Genomic DNA, 22,090 nt, shown 5'->3' with positions numbered 1-22,090 from the left:
TTTTTTTAATGTTATATCCCATTCGCGTACAATTTCTTGTACGCGAATGGGCGAGACACATTATGGCACTTGCCTTGTTAGTGGTCATGTTTGCATTCCATCAAGTTTATTCTCATAATTACCTTTACATATTGATATCTTGCGAGCAAAATTTTGTAATTACCAGCATTTCCATGGTAGCCACCAATATGCAGACGATACTTCATGGTTTCATTGCCGATCCGGAAAGCCTTGTATTTGGCAAATCTTGTGCTGCCAGCTTCATCCATCAGGTCAATGCGCAGTTCATAGTTGCGCTGTGACATCATCAGGTGGATCTTGTCATTTCCCAGCCAGTGTTCTGATGTCAGGTTTCCAAACCCAGTTTTGTAGTCGATCCAGAGACGATTGAATTGCTCTGATCCATCACTGCGGCGCTGGAATACCTGTTATTGTCACAGATTTTTTCATTTATATTTGAAAATAGTGTTATTTGTAAATCAAATAAAAAACAGTATGCTACATGAAAAGAAGAAGCATCTCCTACAGCAGCTTCCATTGCAACAAAAAATTACAACGAGATATGAAACTCGTCACGCTGAAGACGAGTTAGGTGAATCGCTAGGGGATCATCAGATGTCGGTCATCCGTGATCGACAAAGAAAAGAATGTGATATAGCGCCTTAAAGTTATATTGAGATATGAAGTTGAATTTTTCGTACCTACATAATTCAGATCACATTTTTTTTTCTGTCACTCAAAGTTATTGGAAATTCCGGACATGTGTGACTAAGTCTATTTACAGGCTTTTTGAGTACGTACAGTGCATTTACCAAGTGATCCTCGACACAAACAAATTGAAACATTACAATTAAGTGTTTTGATAACCATCTTGACTTAACATTGGCCTTTTAAAATATGGCCTTTGACCTTTATTTACATAACCAAAATTGCTATATCTTATATTGTTGTCATTAATAATATGATCAGTTTGGAGAGCTCTTACATATCGCACCTACAAGCCTGTGAAATGAAGAGTCCAATACAAAACAAAGGGAAATAGAGAGTGTGTGTGAATACATGACAATGTCATTTGTACCTGGACGAAAGTGGCAATACCTCAATTAAAGAAAAAAATTATCAGAAGAAAAACTCGATTCGCTTTGCATCCTATGAGGTTTGAAACTTCACAGGTCCTTGTGATCCTCGACACGAACAAATTGAAACATGACAAGTGTTTTGATAATCATCTTGACTTAAAGGGGAAGGCTAGTAACTGATCAGTGGGAATCAGTGGAAATGCTGGGAGATGATTGTTCCAATCCTTATGGGATTCATTCATGAGTACATTATATATCTATTGTTATGTGAAAATTATTTCCTTCAGAATGGTCTCATATTCAAGTAATGTGCAGTTTAATGTTTCCCTGGTCAGTGACCGGGGCATTAAACTGCACATTACTTGAATATGAGACCATTCTGAAACAAATAATTTTCACACAACAATAGATATACAATGTACTCTTGAATGAATCCCATAAGGATTGGAACAATCATCTCCCCGCCCAGCATTTCCACTGATTCCCACTGATCAGTTACTAGCCTTCCCCTTTAACACTGGCCTTTTAAAATATGACCTTTGACCTTTATTTACATAACCAATATGACTACCTGTAATCTTGTCGTCATTATATAATATGATCAGTTGAGAGAGCTCTCACAGCTACAAGCCTGTGAGATTTACCAGCAGTAAAAGCAATGAAGCCTCCAATACAAAACAAAGAGGTATAGAGCGAGTGTGTGTGTTTACATGACAATATGATTCATACCTGGACAAAAGTGGCATCACCTCAATTAAAGAAAAAAAAAAGCAAAAGAAAAGCTATTCTTGCTTTGCATCGTATAAGGTTAATTATTCGAAACTTCACGAGCCCAAACATACGGCTCTGGCAAAAGAGACAGCACCTTTAACCATGTAACTATAGGTCTCCTCCAACCATGAGTATGGAACATAAGCTTATACGTGAATGATAATTTATGACGATCACCCGTGATCGACACATATTCAAAGGGGACTGTTAGAAGTGGAAGGAGTGCTAAGCATATTGTCTCATTAATTCCAAATAAATGACGCCCTTACATATAGGCATACCATAATTTCGCCTCTAAAAACAATGGTCGCACTCATGCACCATTACTTGTAGAGTGCATAAACTTTCCTTTATAAGCTTTGAGTGAAATGTGTCATAACATAATTCTGTAATTTCATCAGCAGTGATTAGCTTAATAAAGAAGAAAGATATATCAAATTGAACGCTTAGGACTTAACTCAGGGGGATTATAGCATGATACTCGGTTCTTTACTGCCCACATGCCAACAACACCCATCACCCACGGCTACTCGTAGAGAAACAGGTATGACAAAAATAAAATTTTGCCTTTTCATAGGCAAAACGACACAGAATCTCTTCAAACACACTATACTTGGCAGGGTGTGGCATGAAAGAGCTCTTTACTAATGCTGAACAGTGTATGCCTTCCACTCATGTGGCACGAGATCCCTCTCCAGCGACATAAAGCCTGTCTACAACTACAAGCAAATGTATTTAATGTTATAGCAGCTAGTGTTTTAGCATAAACAGACAAATAGACAGACAATGTAAAGTTTAAAAACCATCAACTTAATGTCAGAGAAGATGCTAAACAAGATGCAGTAAATCCGTAACATAAATCGCTGCTCTACTACTCGGCCACGGAACATCCTCACACACACACAAAAAAAAAATGTTAGGGGAAAGAAACAACTTTAAATATAACATTTTCGAATAAAAGGAAAAGAAAAGAAAATGTCCACTTCAGGATAACAAACATGCCCGCATGAACATGCACTGTATTGCTAGAAGGTTATACAGTCTTGTTGCAAATGATTGTCTCATTAATTCAAAAGCAACGATTCTTTTACCATCACCTTTACTACACCACAATGACGTCTCTCATGCACATGTGATTGCTTCGTGCATTAACTTCCCTTTTCCTAAACTACCAGTGAAACATGTCATAATACATGTATATTGTGTAATTTGATCAGTAGTTATTGGCTTTAAAGAAGAAAGATATGTATCAAACTGAACGCTTACCACATTACTAAGGGCGATCACAGCATGATCCTGATCTGTTCTATACTGCCCCAGATGCAGGGCTGCCAACTCTCTGAGACTCACGCAATTCAACCAATTTTGACTGTCTCACTCTGATAAGTGAAATCTCACACTAAACCCCCAAAATGGAATGTACATGACTACAAAAATAAATGTATCTCTAAATTCTCTGATATTCCGAATATCGATATGCCCAAGCCCAAAATTTTGAGATTTTCCCGCGCGGGTGTAAAGCTTAACCAATAATAATCATTTTCGGTTCGCACGCAAAGACAAGCTATTGGATTATGATTGGTTTCTACCTATACCACGTGAGCATAGCTTGTACTTTTGGCAAATTACAGTACATGTATGGCTATGACGTGTGCTTTACATTGCTTTACATGCACTGTCGCTCCGCTCCCTCGCAGTGTCTCATGCCAAACTCTCACTCAAGGTTGGCAATCCTGCAGATGCCAACAATACACATCACCTATGGCTACTAGTGAAACATCTATGATGATATAAAAGCCTTTTCCAGGCAAAACGACACAGAACCCCTTCATACATACTTCACTTGGCAGGATGTGGCACGAGATACCTCTATAGCAACATAAAGCCTGTCTTTAACTTCGTTATTGGGTCGAACAATAACCTGAAATTTCAGAGATGAGCGAGATGCTATACACCTGGCCTAGAGTTAATTAATTCAGTTCTCATCCCTACTCAAGTTGTGATATGTGAATGTACACATTCCCACCTACAATATAACAAAAACAAACATAAAGAAAAGGAAAGAGAAAAGGAAAGGTGGTAAGGGGAGGGAAAACTGCATAAGGGCAATCTATAACCTTCCACGTGACAAATGAAGCAAATGTATTAGACTTTCTGGAGCTTGTGGAAGAAGTAATGATGATACCAATATAATTCAGCATAGACTATGAGCACACAATTTCGAGGTCGAGGTCCGCAATCCAATAAACCATGAATGTTTCAGGTACTGTACTCGTGTACAAGACACAGCCCAAACCACAGATTTTATTACATATGTTGAATCCAAAACGTTCCCTGTTTTTATTTCATTTCACTTGCAAATTTAATATACCATAGTCTCTGCAAGCAAGATTTACAACTGCACTAATTCTCAAAATGTGAAGCATTGTGAAATAAAAGGAGTAAGCCTACAGATTGTGATACAGTACATTTTTCTTATATAAATCTGGTCTTCCCTTATCAGATAAATTGAATTCTAATAAAGTTTATACACACGTCTATAGCAATGCGAAAAAATAAGAAACAAAAATTAGAAATGCCTTGAACTAAAACTAGAATAGGAGATTACTTGTTGTTTAAAGGACACTTGCTATTGAATATGAAACATTGTCTAATAAGAGTTAAAAGAAAAATGATTAAAAACAAAAGTGTCCTGCGAGCATCGGTCCCTCAATAGCGTGCATGCAAAACTGTTGCTCCTACCAATCCGCCACGGAACATCCATGGAAATGGTAAGGCAAAAAAATAATGTATAGATATAACAGGGGAAAAAAGTCAATGCCGCACAAGGAGCATGCCCGCGTGAACATGTATTGCTAGATGGCAGTGCGGCCTTGTAACGACTGATGGCGCTATGCCATTTCTAGCAACTGGGGAAAAATATGTCCCATAGACATAACACGTAAAATCGGCTGATTTTGATACCTTGCTTTTAAATTAATCACAATTTTCAGTGTGATGACACCATCAAATTACAAGACAAACATATGGACTTGAAAGACAATTGTTCAAAATACAACATATCCAAATTTTGGGTAATATTGAGCTAAAACAACCGAGATATAGGCAACTAGATGACAGAAACAGTACCTTACAAAAATTTAATCCTCAAAATATTGATACTAGAAATGTTATTTACAATTCATATGCTTTAGTAACATGTAATGAAAACAAATGGTTGCCGGACATTTTAAAGAGCTATGGCGAAGTAAACAAAGACATGTTTTTTCACTATATTTGAACATAGAAGCGCGTACGGAATTTGAACTTTGACGCAAGTGCATTGTTTTGTTATTGGTCAAAATTGATCAGAAATCAATGGATATTGTCACTGAATGTATCAGGAATCCAAATCAGTCAGAAAAAGTGCCTTTTTATGTTGCTAAGACGCTGTGCGTGCGAAAATGTGCGGATGGACGCATACATGCAGAATCATGACGCGCATATGCTGCGCGCGTCATGATGACCTGGGTAATTAGCATAGCACAGGATGATCAGTCGTGACTTGAACTTTATGTTTACGAAATGACATTTTGTTTTGAAGTTATGATCGATCATGTGACTTTATCGGAAAATCACAAAATGGCGCATAGATGACGTCACAGATATGTTATCATCATGAAAAGTTTCATGTACAGAGATATTGATATGAGATATTTTGACTGAAAATTTCATGTTAAGTGGTCATGTCTTTGTTGAGATACTTTGTCCACAAAATTCGTCAGAAAAAAAGAAGACAAAAAAAAGGAAGATTCCGTACAAACACAAGAGGTGATACACTGGTAGCGTATCACCTAGTAAGTAGTTAGGACAGGACCCTTATCATTTAGCTGTTTGGGTGTTTTAGTCCCATTCCTGTATTTTTGCCCTGAAATCTCCTGCCAAGAGTACTTCTGTTAACTCTTTATGTACCACGTTCGCATGCCCGATGGCGTGCCAAGTTCACATATTCTGCTCAACCACACAAACCGATTGATAAATCGCCAAATGACACAGTACAATGAGAGCGTTTTTTGCAATTCCATTTCTGTCACATGCAGCTTTCATTTTTATGTGGTGGTTGACTATCAAGTGGTGTTTCTTCCATGATTTGGGAGTAAATTATAAGCTTCTGTCAGTATTTTGTGTGCAAAAGTCATCCTTCTGCAATAATTTAGCTACAGGTCATTTGAAAAAAAAAAGGCAATCACTTTGTCATACAATTTACATCGAAGCAAAGCTTGGCATTTTCTCTGCCACTTTGCTCACTACATGTCCAGGATAACAGAAATCTATAAAAGTTACGTAGATTTGAAAAACAGAAGTTGTTTTCCCAAAACATTACTATATGTTGGTTTCTCAGAATGATGTGGCACATTATTTCCACCATGGCACATAAAGAGATAATGGGGGCTTTATTGCTGTCTTTGTTTTTCTTATTTTGTGCTTGTGCATGTAGAAATTTTGCTCAAAGGTGAAATTCAAGTCTTTGGCAGGATATGTGCACTGGTTAAGCAATGAGAATCAGCGTAGAGTTGTGAAATGTTACTGTGAATTGTGAAGTTAGAATTAAACTTTGTATTGTTATATAATCATGTATCAAATACACCTGAGCAAGATCAGGTGAAGCTTTTGTGAAAGGTGAAACTAAGAGACCTTTGAAATTCAAACGTTTCATTTTTTTTTTCAGTAACACAGTGGTTAGTCACATTCATGTGATAAGAAATATTACCATAATGATAACTATAGTGATAGTAAAATGTCATGCAAATAATGAATGTGTACATAAGTGCAATTTTGGACATGATATTCACAAGGCACAAGACAAAATGATCCATTCAATGAGACACAGCTAAGTTGAATTGATCAATAATTTCATCTTTCACTGAATGACATGTTCTGTCCATTTCACTAATTTTAAAAGAATTGTTTGTTTCTTATATAACACTTAAATAGATCCTAGTCTTTTGACTAGTTGTTTGACATAGATCATTTGTCCCATTTCAATATTACATCATTATTTGTGCCATTGCGGCTCTTTTTACTGTGCAGTCTTGGATCCATGTAATTTGCTCCATTGCTTGCACGCCAACAGCTTGGAACACTACATGTACGTACTACCTACGTTGTATTCATAACGCTCGCGCTAGCACTTTGCATGCAGTGAAGCATATTGACGGACAGCGTGCTAGCGTATAGCACTCAGCACTCTCTTGATTTCAGATCTTCAACATTTTCTTGTGTTTCTAAATTCATGAAACATCAAATGACAAAGATTTATTGCCAAGTGTTATATAAAACAAATGATAAATATTTTTCATTCATGCAAGGAACAGGATATCTCATGAGGTGAAAGATGAAATTACTGATCTGTTCACAAGACTGTGCCTCGATAAATGGCTCATTTCATCTTTCATCGTCATGAAAAATTCTGTCCATAAACATTTAAAAATAGATTTTTGTCTTTTGATGTTTGATGGATTGGCTCTGGGGTGCTTAATTTTTTTGGGTAGCTGATCCCTAATTCAGTCTGTCATGTACTGAGTGATCCTCTTTAATTTCTTGATTAGATGTAAGATATCATGTTAGAGAAATGTACTGAGTGATCCTCTTTAATTTCCTGATTAGATGTAAGATATCATGTTAGAGAAATGTTTGGCAGTGATGTCGTGACCTCATGATGCTCCCATTGAATTCAATACCCCTAAAATGAAATGAAATGAAATAAATTAATTAATCAAGTACTGTAAAAGTGGATATTTTCAGGTGAGTAATTTTTCACACTAGACCGGGTATTATACCCCTTTCATAAACTCATCCTCCTATTATCCTCATAAGAATAATGCGGACAATTCAATAAAAAATGCATTCACAAACTCTGAAAATAATCCGCATTATTTTTACGAGCGCCCGTCCTGAAAAAGGCGGATAATCGTCATGGTGACTGCACACGTCCCTCCTGCGGGAAAGACAGGTGACGTTTGACCGCACCCCGGCTATTATCCGCATTATTTGGGTTTGCCTTCATAAACTCAAAATCTGGTCCCGACGCTGCTATTATGCGGATAATAGAAGGGTCGAAATAATGCGCATTATTCTATCCCCGCTCCGATTTTACGACCAAATGTTGCGGATATTATCCGCATTATTGAGTTTATGAAAGGGGTATAAGATGAATTTTGTTTGTCTTTAATTCCACAGAATCAGAACATTAACAACTGGAACATATGGCATGCAAACATATTTGCATGCCTTTATTTTTGCACTAGCTTTGGATTGTTCGAAATGTGTGAAAATGTCCACTTTCAAAGTAGAAGCAGGGAGGTGTTCCACCACCCTGGTAGAAGTACCTGCCTAGCAAATTTTGCCTATTGGCAATCAAAATGCAAGAAATGATGAAGGGCAATTCCGCAGTTAGGTGGACATGACATGGATAAAAGAAATGTGCCTCTTTATCTTACTCTTTAATTTAGGTATCAACTAATGCCATGGATGTTCACCAATCACTAAGGTCTTTCAAATTCAGTAGATTTTATTTTTCGTATTTATTGATTTTGCGAAATCTAAAACCATCATTTAAAATGTACATGTGGGACTGGGGATGCTGAAATTCACTTAAATGCAAATTACAGTGGGTTGCTTTGAAATTTTTTCCTCAAATTTTTGCTAAAAGGTAAAAGATGAATACATTTAAATACACCAGAAGTCATGTGACATTTTGTCAATTACAAAAGGGTGAAATGACCTGCGGAATTACTCTGGACAAATGTAACGTTACTAACCGTAACGTTACTAACCATGCATTTGGGGGTCTAGCTAATAAATTATCTGTCGAACTGCTAAAAATATTTGCGTGGACATTTGTCATGATGCAATAATTGAAATTAATGCAACACTTTGTTTGAAGTAACTTGAAATTTTGCACACTTTTTGTTACAAGACATTGATTTTTTTTGTCATGTCCTTTTTTCGTAACGTTACTAACCAGCCCTTTTAGTTGCCATAGCAAATCTAATATTTATTGGATTGTACTCATTCTTTTCTATATCATAGACCTGGGAAGGATGAACATGTTTTAACATAATTTTGACTTGAAATGAATAAATAGTGATTTAGTAGTGAAAATAAATATCTAAATTTCTTTAAATGTAACGTTACTAACCGCGGAATTGCCCTGAAGGAGAATTAAAAAGAAACAGCTGAACTAACCGTCCAGTTTCCTCCGTCTGTGTCCATATCGCAGTATACTTGGAACGACTGGTTCCCTCCGGCTGGTTGGACCTCATACAGCCCACTTGTCCTCGGCTGACTTTCGTCTATCTCAGAGCAGTCATGAGGAAGCAAAACTTTCTCTGCTGGGGAAAATGAGATGATTCTTGTGGGCTGTTAAATGCTTAAGTAATGAAGTGTTTGTTTTCTGGCTGTAGAAAGTTTGCTTTGTTGATCCGATTTAACCTGTTGGAGGCTAGTCCCTAGTATAATTGGTCTATTTGAAATGTATATCAGAGCAAAATCAACTCATCCTTAATGGATTAAGATACATGATATCTCCACAAGAATAGCCACTTATTTGAGTGTGTGTGTGTGTGAAAGTGCTTTTAACTTGTTTAGTGCGGGCTGATTTTGCTACAACACACATTTCCCACAGACACCGGCTCGAGTATACTCGGGACTCGTCTTCAATGGGTTAGGACCACCAAGATGTCAATGGGTGGATTTACCAACTCCCTTCTGGCCCACAATTAACTCATTGAGGATGGACTGATTTTGCTACAACACGCATTTCCCATTCCGTGATCTGAAAGGCATTTGCAAATGTGTTTTGATAGTGGGTAATGAAACATCATGTTAAAACATTGGAAAGTTATTAAATGCAGCCAATGACAGCTGCATAAATGGAGATTGAGAAGGAGCTGCTTTCAAATTGACATTTATCTGGCTATATTAGCAGCTAAAATCCTTTAACTGATTTATTTCCGCCAGGCAATTTGGCAAGGCATGTATATCATCATTATTACTTCATGCTTCAGAGTATGTATATAATTGTTCGAGAATTTGATTACTTGGCTTGAGAAGACAAACGCAGTTTTGTATATTTGCATATAGCTTTTGTATGATTTACAGTTAGTCACTTGATATTAAATGGTTTAGAGTGACTGAAGTCTAGAATGTGACCCACCTGTATTCTCAGCAAACTGGGGCACAGTCTTGGAGGTATCAGTCTCGGCCGATGTGGCAGTGCCTGCATCTAGTTTTGCTGAAGCCAGGTTTAGAGAAAGTATTCATACATGAAATAGTATACAAATAGTGAATGGTCACGAGTGCAATGGTACAAAATTTCGCACGAGGTGAAAGATAGAGGCGTTCTATTCAACGAGGCGAAGCCGAGTTGAATAGTGCGCCTCATCTTTCACCGAGTGCAAAATCTTGTTCCATTGCACGAGTAAAGACCATCACCTCGAACGTCAACAGATTTGGTACTCACAGATTCTTGAATTTAGCACAGAAATGGCAACCATTTTCCGTGAAAGACGAATGAGTAGCCTCACAGTCGCAGTCACTGTTTAACACTACATGTGTACGTACGTACGTAACGTACATGCGAAACGAAGTTGTATGCAAAAATGAGTGACAAAAGTATGCGCTTGTAAGCGCGCTTGTAATTGTTGAGTGCGCGCGGCACATGTTTGTTTATTGTGACATCAGAGCGCGTGCAATGGAACATTTTGGTCAAACCAAAATTGCATGGCTTAGACAGCCAGAGCGTGCAATGGAACCTTTCACTAAATGTCACGTGATGGGCAATCGACCAATCGCATAGCTACATTCTAAATAGGTGTTGTATAATCATGAATAAGAGATAGGCAGACATCCAGAGAAAGAAAGACAAACACCTCAACATCATGTATACATAATTATTGGCTCTAAACTCAATTCTGTTTATGAAAATGATACAACAACAAATGTGTCTGGATCAATGAGGTATTGTCTTCCCCCCCCCCCAAAAAAAAAAAAAAAAAAAAATTAAATGAATTTTTTTTTCAAGGGTAATGTCTTCTGCCTTGTGGGGCCATATTGTTCAACTACCGACTTTCCGTAGAAATCTGTAACTTTTTCACACCAGTTTGCAGTCAGAGTTGTTTCTAAGAATTATTAATGTATTACAAAAGTCAAGTCCTAATTCAAGCCCTAGTCCATTCAAGCCCTTTTTACCCTCGTGTTTCTTAACCCTGTACTTTCTCTGACCCAGGACTATCGTTGATCCCGTACCAATTTTTTCAGCTTTTTACACTCGCCAATAAATCCCGTACTAAGCTCTTGTCCAGGGCTAAGGAGAAAACTGACCTTTTTACACTCACTTTCTTAGCCCCATACTTTCCAAACCACATGAATATTCATGATTACGCTGTGCACTGTACAAGTACACGCACGCACAGGCAGCACTTGATTACCTCATTTCTGATTGGTCAGTTGGGGATCAGACTTCGTCTCCGTCGCTTAGCCCTGGATTATTTTTTCGTTCCGTTTACACTCGCATGCTTGGCACCGCAATTGCGGTGCTAACCCTGCTATTTTGCAGGGCCAGATAGTACAGGATTATCGGTGGGGCTAGCCCACTTTTGCAAAAACACGTGTAAACAGAAAGTGGGCTATTGGAAAGTCCGGTACCAACGGTGGGGCTAAGGCCCCCCCCCCCCCCCCCAGCCCCACCGTTGGTACGGGACTAAGCAAAAATTTGCAAGTGTAAAAAGCCCTAAAAATTCTAGGTTTTCATAGTTCTCACATGTCAATCCCTCTTCCATTGCTAAATTGCAATGATTCAGAACTGTTTTTTCTGTTAGTTTATTTGTTTTAGCCCAAAATTTGGATCTGAGATAAGCTGCCAGATACTGTCATGTTCCTGGCTGATGTTGGTTGTCCTCACGTTTAATATTGAGTAAGGCCATGCAAATACAATAATTGACAGTGTTTGGATCTTGTTGGTAAAATCAATGCTATTTCCTAAGATTCATGCATCCCCCCCCCCCCCTTGAAAAAAAAAAAAAAAGATGATCATTTGGCTGAAAGTTAAATGTCTAAACTGCACATGTTTAAACAATGACTGGATCATATCCCCTGGTACCCTAATGTATGGACCTAGTGTGGGGAGTTATAAAATGGGATAAAGAAAAATGAAGTTTTTATTTTTGATACCATTGACACACCACACTAGTGGTAATTACCACTACGATTTACGAAATTAATACAGGATGATCCACTTTATGCACTGTTAATTTATGTGTGTGTGTGTGTGTGTCAACATACAAATGTAAAATAATCAATTTTCACATCCCATTGCAAAAGTACTTATAAACAATCAGAAATCACTCAGATGATTATCAGTAGGTGAGAGCTGTTCACATTTTTTTTTTTTTAAGGTTTTGTCCAGAGCTATGTTCAATAAATGTCATGAGTGAAAGCACTGGAAGTACTGTAAATAGCATGTCTATTAGGAAATGCTTGATGGAGTTATGAAGAAATAACTTCAAGAAGAAACTCCTTCAGACTAATTTCTAACATTTGTAACTCTTGTCACCTGTCATATCATAAACTGTTCATTCCCATCTGAATTTATATGAATGTCAAGAACCCTTTACCGTAACAAACGGGTTATTGAGTCAATTATCCATTAAAAGATACTTTAAAAATTCATTCAAGCCCTCAATTAATGCTTTGGTATTCACTTAAAAAAGCAACAACTATACTTCAAGAGTTGAGGATGAAAAGATTATTGTTTTGAAGTTCTACGCAATTTCATTTCTACCTTCAGCAAGACATTGTGTCTTCAGAACAGTCCTTCTGCACTGATTCCAACGTGGCATTCTCGGCAATAGTTTCCAGCGATTCATGGTGGTAGCATTCTGGAAAGACTGCTTGCACATGGATGTAGTCTTGGTGCAAGCAGCTGCAAACCACAGAGAATGCAGAAATTGAAAAAGAGAAAAGAAAAAGTTGCCATGTTGCCATGAAAAAAAAAAAAAGTTGCCATGAGTTATCAGTTACATAGAGAAATAAGAATAGGAAATTATTGAAAGAAAAGAAAAAACTTTTACGACGACTTTCAGAAGCACTCCAAAGGTGATCCCACAGATTTCATCAGAATATGATGGTCACAATTTATTCATTTTCGCATTTAGTATGCCCTTCTCAATATTTCTAAACAACGTACACTGTACATGAATATTATAGCAATCCAAATAGTACTATACAGGGTGGCCCAAAAAGAACGGAACGCCTAAGATTTTTAATTTCAGCAATATTGTTGCAAATATGTCATTATTTTGCATACTGTTGGAAAGGCCATTCTTTTTCCAAAAGAATAACACCAAATTCTTTAATTTTGGTTCATGTACATGTATCATGGTTTTAGGACCCTTTTTGTCAACCCTTGCAATTTTCAAAATGTGATCATTTTGCACTCTCAGAGACACCGAAATCAGCGAGAATTTGGCTTGTCATAGAAGCAGTAACGTTCACAATGTGTGGAATGTGACTATTATTGTCTGTTACAATAACACTGTCCGCCCCACATTCCGCACGTTGCGAACGCTACTGGTTCTACGGTAAGCCGAATTCTCACTGGTGTCTGTATCTCTGAGAGTGCAAAATGATCTCATTTTGAAAATTGCAAGGGTTAACAAAAATGGTCATAAAACCATGATGCATGAACCAAAATTAAAGAATTTGGTGTTATTCTTTTGGAAAAAGAATGGCCTTTCTAATAGTATGCAACATGATGACATATTTGCAACGATGTTGCTGAAATTAAAGATCTTAGGCGTTCCGTTCTTTTTGGGCCACCCTGTATTTCATTTAACATAATGTCACGTAGAGATGCACCTTGTTTCGTTTAAGACTGGAATTGGAAAAAAATCAAGGGACTGCGAAAAAGCAATGTATAATGCAGTCCCCTCACAATCACATTTATGCAAACTTTGTCAGGGAATGATGTCATTTTTCCACTCAATTCTCCCAATGTTCTATATTCAAGAATATTTTGGAATTAAGATGGAGTCAAGTGTGTGAGGACTAATGCAAATGAGAAAGGTCAATTTTAAGCAAAAATTCAGAAATTTTGATTGTAGTAAGAATATCAGTGGTAGAAAAACCAGGGGTAAAAATGTCTGGTAAAAATGTTTTAGGAAGAAATGTTACAGGTAAAATGTTAGTACTTGAAGTGTACGTTGCATGTTGTGCAGGTAGTCTACACCAGATCGCTCTTCAGGAGTGACTTGTTTCAGGTTTTGAGCAACATTACAAATGTGGGCTTCAATATCTATGTAGGTCTAGGCTTCCCTTCGACCGATGTGCTTCAAATTTATGAGAGTGAGTAGATGTAGGTCTATAAAGCTAACGATTATTTTTTGTGATTTGGTGGAGTTTGACTATTTAGAAATTGAGATTCGGGAATTTATATCGATATGGATATGAAAGTACATTCGCACCACCCAGTGTTACAGTGTAACTGCAGTGTCAAAACTCAAATTGTGTTCCAGACGCTACTACAGGCAAAGTATGTACTAATGAAAGGTGTTCCTAGAGTTTTCCTTGAATTTGTCAGGTCAAGTGTGCTGCAATCTGATTCATGCTTGAATATTTTAAATCTTTAAATATTCATTTACGTAATACAGGTAACAGCATATTCCCATACCAAAATATATCGGAAGTAACATTTGTTCTGTTTTATTCTGGGAGGTTTTAAGGCAACTTTTATATCCATACAGCTGAAATATGAGATTTTTGTAATTTCTGTTTATGAAATGAGTAAGAAATTGTGACAGCATGACATCATCAACTTGCTGATTTGAATGATCATAGGGACTGGTAAAGAAGTGGCCTCTGAAAAATTCTGGAATTTCAGAATGTCCTAACTTCCTGTCCAAACTTTTACTGTACTGCAATGAATTTTGTTTTTCTTTGTTATGAAATTATATTGATAAAATTGTGGAGTGGATATCTTCCTTATAGTGTAGGCTACTTTAGCCCTTTTTACACTTGTGTTTCTTAACCCCGTACTTTCTCTGACCCAGGACTATCGTTAGTCCCGTACCAATTTTTTCAGCTTTTTACACTCGCCAATAACTCCCGTACTAAGCTCTTGTCCTGGGCTAAGGAGAAAACTGACCTTTTTGCACTCACTTTCTTAGCCCCGTACTTTCCAAACCACATGAATATTCATGATTACGCTGTGCACTGTACAAGTACACACACGCACAGGCAGCACTTGATTACCTCGTTTCTGATTGGTCAGTGGGGGATCGGACTTCGTCTCTGTCGCTTAGCCCTGGATTATTTTTTTGTTCTGTTTACACTCGCTTGCTTGGCACCGCAATTGCTGTGCTAACCCTGCTATTTTGCAGGGCCAGATAGTACGGGATTATCGGTGGGGCTAGCCCACTTTTGCAAAAACAAGTGTAAACAGAAAGTGGGCTAAGGAAAGTCCGGTACCAAGGGTGGGACTAAGGCCCCCCCCCCCCCCCCTTAGCCCCACCGTTGGTACAGGACTAAGCAAAAATTTGCAAGTGTAAAAAGCCCATAAGTGTACAATCCACAACCTCCAGACCTTTTTGTTACAGAGAAAACGAGAGATCAATTAACCCGTTGAAGACAAGTCCCGAGTATACCCAGGCAGGTGTCTATGGGAAATATGCGTTATGGCAAAATCAGTCTGTCCTTAACCCGTTGAGGACGAGTCCCGAGTATACTCGGGCTAACATCTATGGGAAATGTGTGTTGCAGCAAAATCAAACCGTCCTCAACAGGTTAACGGGTTAAAGAAAACCATAATGCACTCACCATTACTATTGTCTGCCAGGCAGATCAATGCAAAGGCTACAGCCACGGTGGACACCATTGGGCTGCTGATGAAGGCAATGATGATGGTGAAGATGATGATGATGATGATGATGATGATGATGATGATGATGATGATGATGATGATGATGATCCCTCTCTAGCACTTCCTTTCTTGAACTGAAACTTAGCAGTGGATGATGTGATTAGTTGTTCCACAAAGCCGTGATGCAAACCCAGCCTAGTCTCTGAGGCACAGGCATTCTTCAAATGCGGGGGCTGACAAGAAGTCAGTTTCCAAGGCAGTTGTGCGCATCATGGCATTTACAAAAATAAATATTGAATGAAGTACTTCTGTAATGTAATCAAGAGAGTTATTAGGTCTTGTAAAAGGTTATAAAGTCTTGTTTGTAATAAAACAAAATATGCAGTGTTCATAATGGCTTCCAGAACAAGAAGTGTTTTTAACAGCATGAGGCTGAAATTGTATGCTTTTCCATACAGAGTTTTATATAACTATTAAAATCTTTTCTCAGATACAGGTAACTCCTTGTTTGACAATAAAAGCTGTTCTTTTATGACTCAATTACAGATGCCAAGCATGGTGGTGGAGCCTGTGTTTAGGTTTATCTGTCTGGTTGATCTCTTAGTCTGCCAAAAGATCCCCTTTCTGCTCACGTTGTATTGCATTATCAATGTGTCTTAATGATCTTGTCTGTGCTTGCATATGCACGTACAAAAATTATAAAACTAATTTGATGGTATCGAGTCACTGCTGCTGTAGAAAATGAATTCAAAACAGTGGATTAAGAATGATATCTAAAATTGTGTGTTTTTCTTCAGCAATGCTTGGTTCATCACACTTCAGGAAATCTTTTGAGTTTGTTATCATGTATGATATGTGAACCTGATAAATCCAAATGGATATATGATTATGTGCTAGAAAGAAATGCTTCAGTACATTCAGTTTGATTTTGTGCAATCAGGCATATTCATATATGTGACCCGCTACAACAAAAGGATCCGAAAGTCATTGATGGCTGAGCTGAGAAAATGAAGTTTAAAGCCAGATCATCAAAATCATTCAAAACCATTGGATTTCTGTTTTTGTCATATTATTATAGTCTGATGTCTAAGTGTGGTCCAATAAACTGCTGATATCTTGATTGTCATTTTGTTTTAAGCCACCAAACTGTGTTTGAGTCAGTCAGCCCAAATGACATATTTTGGTCCGTTACAGAGAATCGTAATCTATGACTTTTTGTACATCTTGACCTGAGTGGTCACGTTGTGAATACCACGTGGGAGATTTGACATTCAACAACATGTGTCTGCATGTTATCCTGGTAAGTGTGTAAACATGAAAACCAGGAAAAATATAGAATTAATTTGTTTGGTAAAGTAGCAGGAAATTTTATATTATAAAAAAATCAAGTTGATGAAAAATAGAACATCTGTGTGAATTGCAAAGGCTACGAATGTTTTCAAATTTGAAACATTTTGGTTTTTATGAATCATGTCATTGTTGTATGTTTTATGCAACCTGGGATATGGAAGGACTTTTTGAAGGGGGTGATGGCATGAGATATGTGACATTCTGTGTTGAGGGTCTGCATACTGTAAACTGAAGTTACGTTCACACGACGTTACTAAACTTTACATGTTGAGGACGGATTGATTTTGCTATGAACACGCATTTCCCATAGACACTTGCCCGAGTATACTCGAGACTCCTCCTCAACGGGTATGAAGATTAGCTCAAGATTCGATCTTTAATTATCATCATGTACTGTAGTTTAGTCCCATGCAGATGCAATTGAAAGTTATAGTTTTAAAGAGTAGTCAATTTTTTTAGATCCACCAGACATCTCTAGGGTGTATAGTCTATCCATGTCAAACAGTGGGGTCCCCACTCATAGTTTAGCATTATGTGGACGCGATGATCAATGCATTAGAAAATTAAACCCTATTTCCCCTCACCTTCTGGGTCAACTTCCGGTGTGTGTTGTACCCTATTGTATCATCACACATTATCGGGTCTATTGCTATCATTGCACGTATGTTTTAATCATCTAGTGGGACTCATGTTCCAAAACTCAGTTTTCAAGATACGTATTATGTGGGCATGAGCATAGTTTAAAACTACAAGCTAATCATCAAAGTTTTGTCGTTGTTTTTTTAAGATTCCAAACGTCTGAATGAAACTACAGAAAACAGGACTGATAGTGTTGCGTTGGATAAAATGTTCTGTTCTGGAAAGCTGCTGTCATCCCAGGCACCTGCAGATAAAATCTAATTGAGATGTTTGTGGATTTCATACAGCATGACAAAATTAGTCATCAGTCTGGAAAGGTCCCATGACATAGAGAAAAGACCAAAGTAGTACAACGGTACGTTAGGTCTATCAGGGAGGGAAATATAGCCATTTATACAACATGTGTAGATCCATGCCATCTGATTGGATGAATGAGGGTGACATGACATTCATGAGAATCAGCTATCCCATGCTCACTCTTAAAGGACAAGTTCACCTTTATTAACATAAGGATTGAGAGAAAGTAGCAATATTAGTAGAACACATCATTGAAAGTTTGAGGAAAATTGGACAATCCATTCAAAAGTTATGAATTGTTGAAGTTTTTGTGCAGTTACCGCTGGATGAGAAGACTACTGCAGTGTATGATGTCACATGCCTACAACAATATAAGGAAAATATAAAGAGAATTTCACAAAATTTTGTCTTTTGAAAAAAGTACACATTCCCTTGACTCGTTACTGACATATGTTATGGGTACTATTATTCCCATTGTCTTTAGAAAGAGGCAAGTCAAGTGCTCTTTTATTATGCGAAAAAAAATGAAACTAGACTTGGAATTTGTCAAGACTGACAAATTAGGTGATCCGATTTTTTTTTTAATCAATGATTCGAGTCCTGATCGCAATAGACATGACCATATACGTTTCATCTGTGTTTAGAGACATTGGCCGTGTGATGTTTGGATTCTCATTTAGAAAAGAGAGTCAGGTCTGCCATCTTTGGTACCAAATTCTGTATACACTATAACGAAGATACAGAATGAAGTATTTTGACCATTGACCCAACTTTGCACAGCCAAGATGGCATCTGAGCAAAAAGTGGTTATTTTGTGAAATGATTCTTGTAACATGGTCTTTACGTGTGCAAAATATGGGAAAGATAGGACATGTATTCACCAAGATACAGGTTGAAACATTTATGACCTTTGACCCTAATTTACGTACCCAAGATGGTGTCTGATCAAGTAGTTGTTATTTTATGAAATAATGTACGTGACATGAACTAAACATGTGCAAAATATGGGGATGAAAGGGGCTGTTTTTCTCGAGTTATTGCAAAGATAGTTGCAGAAAGAAAGAAATATCTCAATACATCCAAGATAAGTTTGATTTCAACCAAGTTTTTTGACGTGATCTCGGCGTCGTATGAAAAATTGGAGAGTACAATGACGATAGCCCATAGTCTCAGCTACAACATATTAAAATCTGGGAGAAATTCACCGAAGAGTAAGTGAACTAGTGCTCGATAAAGACCGCCATGTCAATTTTCATTTCCAGAAAAATTCCTTCCCATAGAGATAACACGTAAACTGGTTGAATTTGACAAGGTTACATTATATCCATTTTCACGAGGTGAAGACATCATCCGATTAAATCTTCGATAAATAGAACTTAAAGAATATTAAATTGGCTACAACATACTAAAATCTGGAAGAAATTCACCGAAGGGTAAGTGAGCTAGTCGTAGATAAAGACAATCATGTCAATTTTCACATCTAGAAAAATTCCCTCCCATAGAGATAACACGTCATAATGAAGATAAAGAAAGAAGTACATATGACCTTTGACCCCACTTTGCGCAGACAAGATGGCCTCTAAGCCAAAAAGTGGTTATTTTGAGAAATGATCCTTGTAACATGGTCTTTACGTGTGCAAAATATGGGAAAGATAGGACACGTATTTACCAAGATACAGGATAAAACATTTATGACCTTTGACCCTAATTTACATACCCAAGATGGTGTCTGATCAAGTAGTTGTTATTTTGTGAAATAATGTACGTGACATGAACTAAACATGTGCAAAATATGGTGGTGATAGAATATGTTTTTCTTGAGTTATTGCAAAGAAAGTTGCAGAAAGGAAGAAATATTTCAATACATCGAAGATAAGCTTTAATTTCAACCAAGTTTTTGGACGTGATGCCGACTCCGTATGAAAAAACGAAGGGCACATTTACGATAGCCCAAAGTCTCAGCTACAACATACTAAAATATGGGAGAAATTCACCGAAGCATAAGTGAGCTAGTGCTCGATAAAGATAGTCATGTCAGATTTCATTTCCAGAAAAACTGCACTCCCATAGAGATAACACGTAAACTGGTCAAATTTGACAATGTTACTTTTAATCCATTTTTACGAGGTGATGCCGTCGTCCAATCAAAATGTTGCTATGATATGACTGAAAGACCATTTAATAAGCTACAACATATTGAAATTTGGACGAAAATCAACAAAGAATAAGTGAGATACGCTTGAGTGAACTTAAAATTTGATGACGTCATTTTGAAAATTTACTTTTTTTATTTTATTAAGAAATTTGATATCTTTCAATCATTTTTCCAGCATCGCCAACCCATGAAATGACATGTACAACTCATCAGCTTTCAGAATATGTAAAGAAAACGGGGGGTCACCGTCCATCCTGACGAGTAAAATCGGATTCAAAATTGGCGGTTTTTTTGCATTGTTGCACTGTATATCGCCATTGACGCGCGCGCGGAATTTCAACTTTGACGGGCCCGTGTGACGTCATATTGAGTCGGATTGACTTGAAACTTGGTAGAAATACTCCTTGACATTTTAGGCATCCGATAAGTGTGAAAAAACGGGAAATTTCTATGTCATATGAGCTGTGCGTGCGTATATGTGCGAGCGCGTACGCGTCTGTCCAATTTTTTCGATTTTTCAAAAAATGCTCTAAATCTTCTGAAACGTGTGCAAAAAAAATTTGAGCTCGATTTGAGCATACAAATATTTCAACGCGCGCGTACGCGCACGTTTTAAGAGAAAATATGAATTTTGATTATATGAGTAGAATGTGCTTGACTTGAAATATATGTGACGTAAATTTCATTGAAAATTTTCATTCCATTAAAGAGATATGATTGAGAATGTGTTTTCATATAATGACGTCATAGTGACGTCATGGTCGACTAATCACTATGATTTTATTAGGAGGATCGTCTTTGGGACATGATACATGTATGGTATAATTTTGACATTGATAGGAAGAGGACTTTCAAGAGATTAGCGATACACAATTTTTGCGGAGAAAGAAGAAGAATAGTAGAGCAGATAAGCCGAAGAATTGTGCAAAATTTGACTAAAGCATGAAACTTTCACCATTGTTAGTACATGCTATAAGATTAATTTTAAGATCGGGAGGTAAGTCTGAATTGACCTCTGATGACCTCTAGAGGTCAATGACCTCAAAATCTAAGAAAATTGATATTTTGCGTCATTGGTTAATGATAAACACAGTAATGATGTACTAAAACTTAATATTTGTCACAGTGAAATTGTCTTTATGTTCCACAGAGCCCTGACAGGTTTCTACCTTTGACCTCTGATGACCTCCAGAGGTCAATGACCTCAAAATGTCAGAAAATTGATATTTTGCATCATTGGTTAATTATAAAACACAGTAATGATGTACTAAAACTTAATTTTTGTCACTGTGAAATTGTCTTTATATTCCACAGATCCCTGACAGGTTTCTATCTTTGACCTCTGATGACCTTCAGAGGTCAATGACCTCAAAATGTCAAAAAATTGATATTTTAATGCGTCACTCATAACTGAAACACGATAATTATGTACTAAAAACTAATTTTTGTAAGAGGAATTGCCTCAATGTTCCACTGAGCCTTTCGAGTCAGATTTCTATCTTTGACCTCTGATGACCTCAGATGACCTATGATGAGGCCAATGACCTCAAAATGTCAGAACATTGATATTTGGTGCAATTGGTTGATGACAAACATGATTTAGATGTTATATTCATTTGTATTACAATTGAATTGTTTTCCTATTCCACAGAGCAAGAGAAATTACTCACGTGTCTCTACCTTTGACCTCTGAGGAAGGTGACAGGTCAATGACCTCAAAATATCAGAATATTGATATTCTATGTATAGTCAATGGTCAACTTTGTAATACCCGATGTACAATCATTTATGCTATAATAGAAGAATCTTGTCATTCCATGGAACATTGGTCATTAGCCTGTGCATTATATCCAACTTTGACCTCTCAGGACAATGAGAGATCACTGAGGTCACATGTGTAGG

General features: G+C 37.3%; 2 protein-coding genes across 2 annotated transcripts in view; one reads left to right on the top strand and one right to left on the bottom strand.

The window, feature by feature from the left end:
• The window catches only part of LOC140232375 (uncharacterized), a 28,189-nt gene extending 12,427 nt beyond the window's left edge, over window positions 1–15,762 (bottom strand). Inside the window, exons 1-5 of the mRNA XM_072312505.1 lie at window positions 15,705–15,762; window positions 12,673–12,813; window positions 10,048–10,125; window positions 9,078–9,220; window positions 202–425 (exon numbers count right to left, since the gene is read on the bottom strand). Coding sequence (XP_072168606.1) covers window positions 202–425; window positions 9,078–9,220; window positions 10,048–10,125; window positions 12,673–12,813; window positions 15,705–15,762 — 644 coding nt within the window. The remainder of the gene's footprint in view (window positions 1–201; window positions 426–9,077; window positions 9,221–10,047; window positions 10,126–12,672; window positions 12,814–15,704) is intronic.
• The window catches only part of LOC140227148 (sushi domain-containing protein 4-like), a 454,815-nt gene that overhangs the window by 239,337 nt on the left and 193,388 nt on the right, over window positions 1–22,090 (top strand). The gene's annotated exons all lie outside the window — the stretch shown is intronic.

The sequence above is a fragment of the Diadema setosum genome, chromosome 1 (genome assembly GCF_964275005.1).
Source record: "Diadema setosum chromosome 1, eeDiaSeto1, whole genome shotgun sequence".
NCBI lineage: Eukaryota > Metazoa > Echinodermata > Echinoidea > Diadematoida > Diadematidae > Diadema > Diadema setosum.
This window is presented reverse-complemented; position numbering and strand designations above follow the sequence as displayed.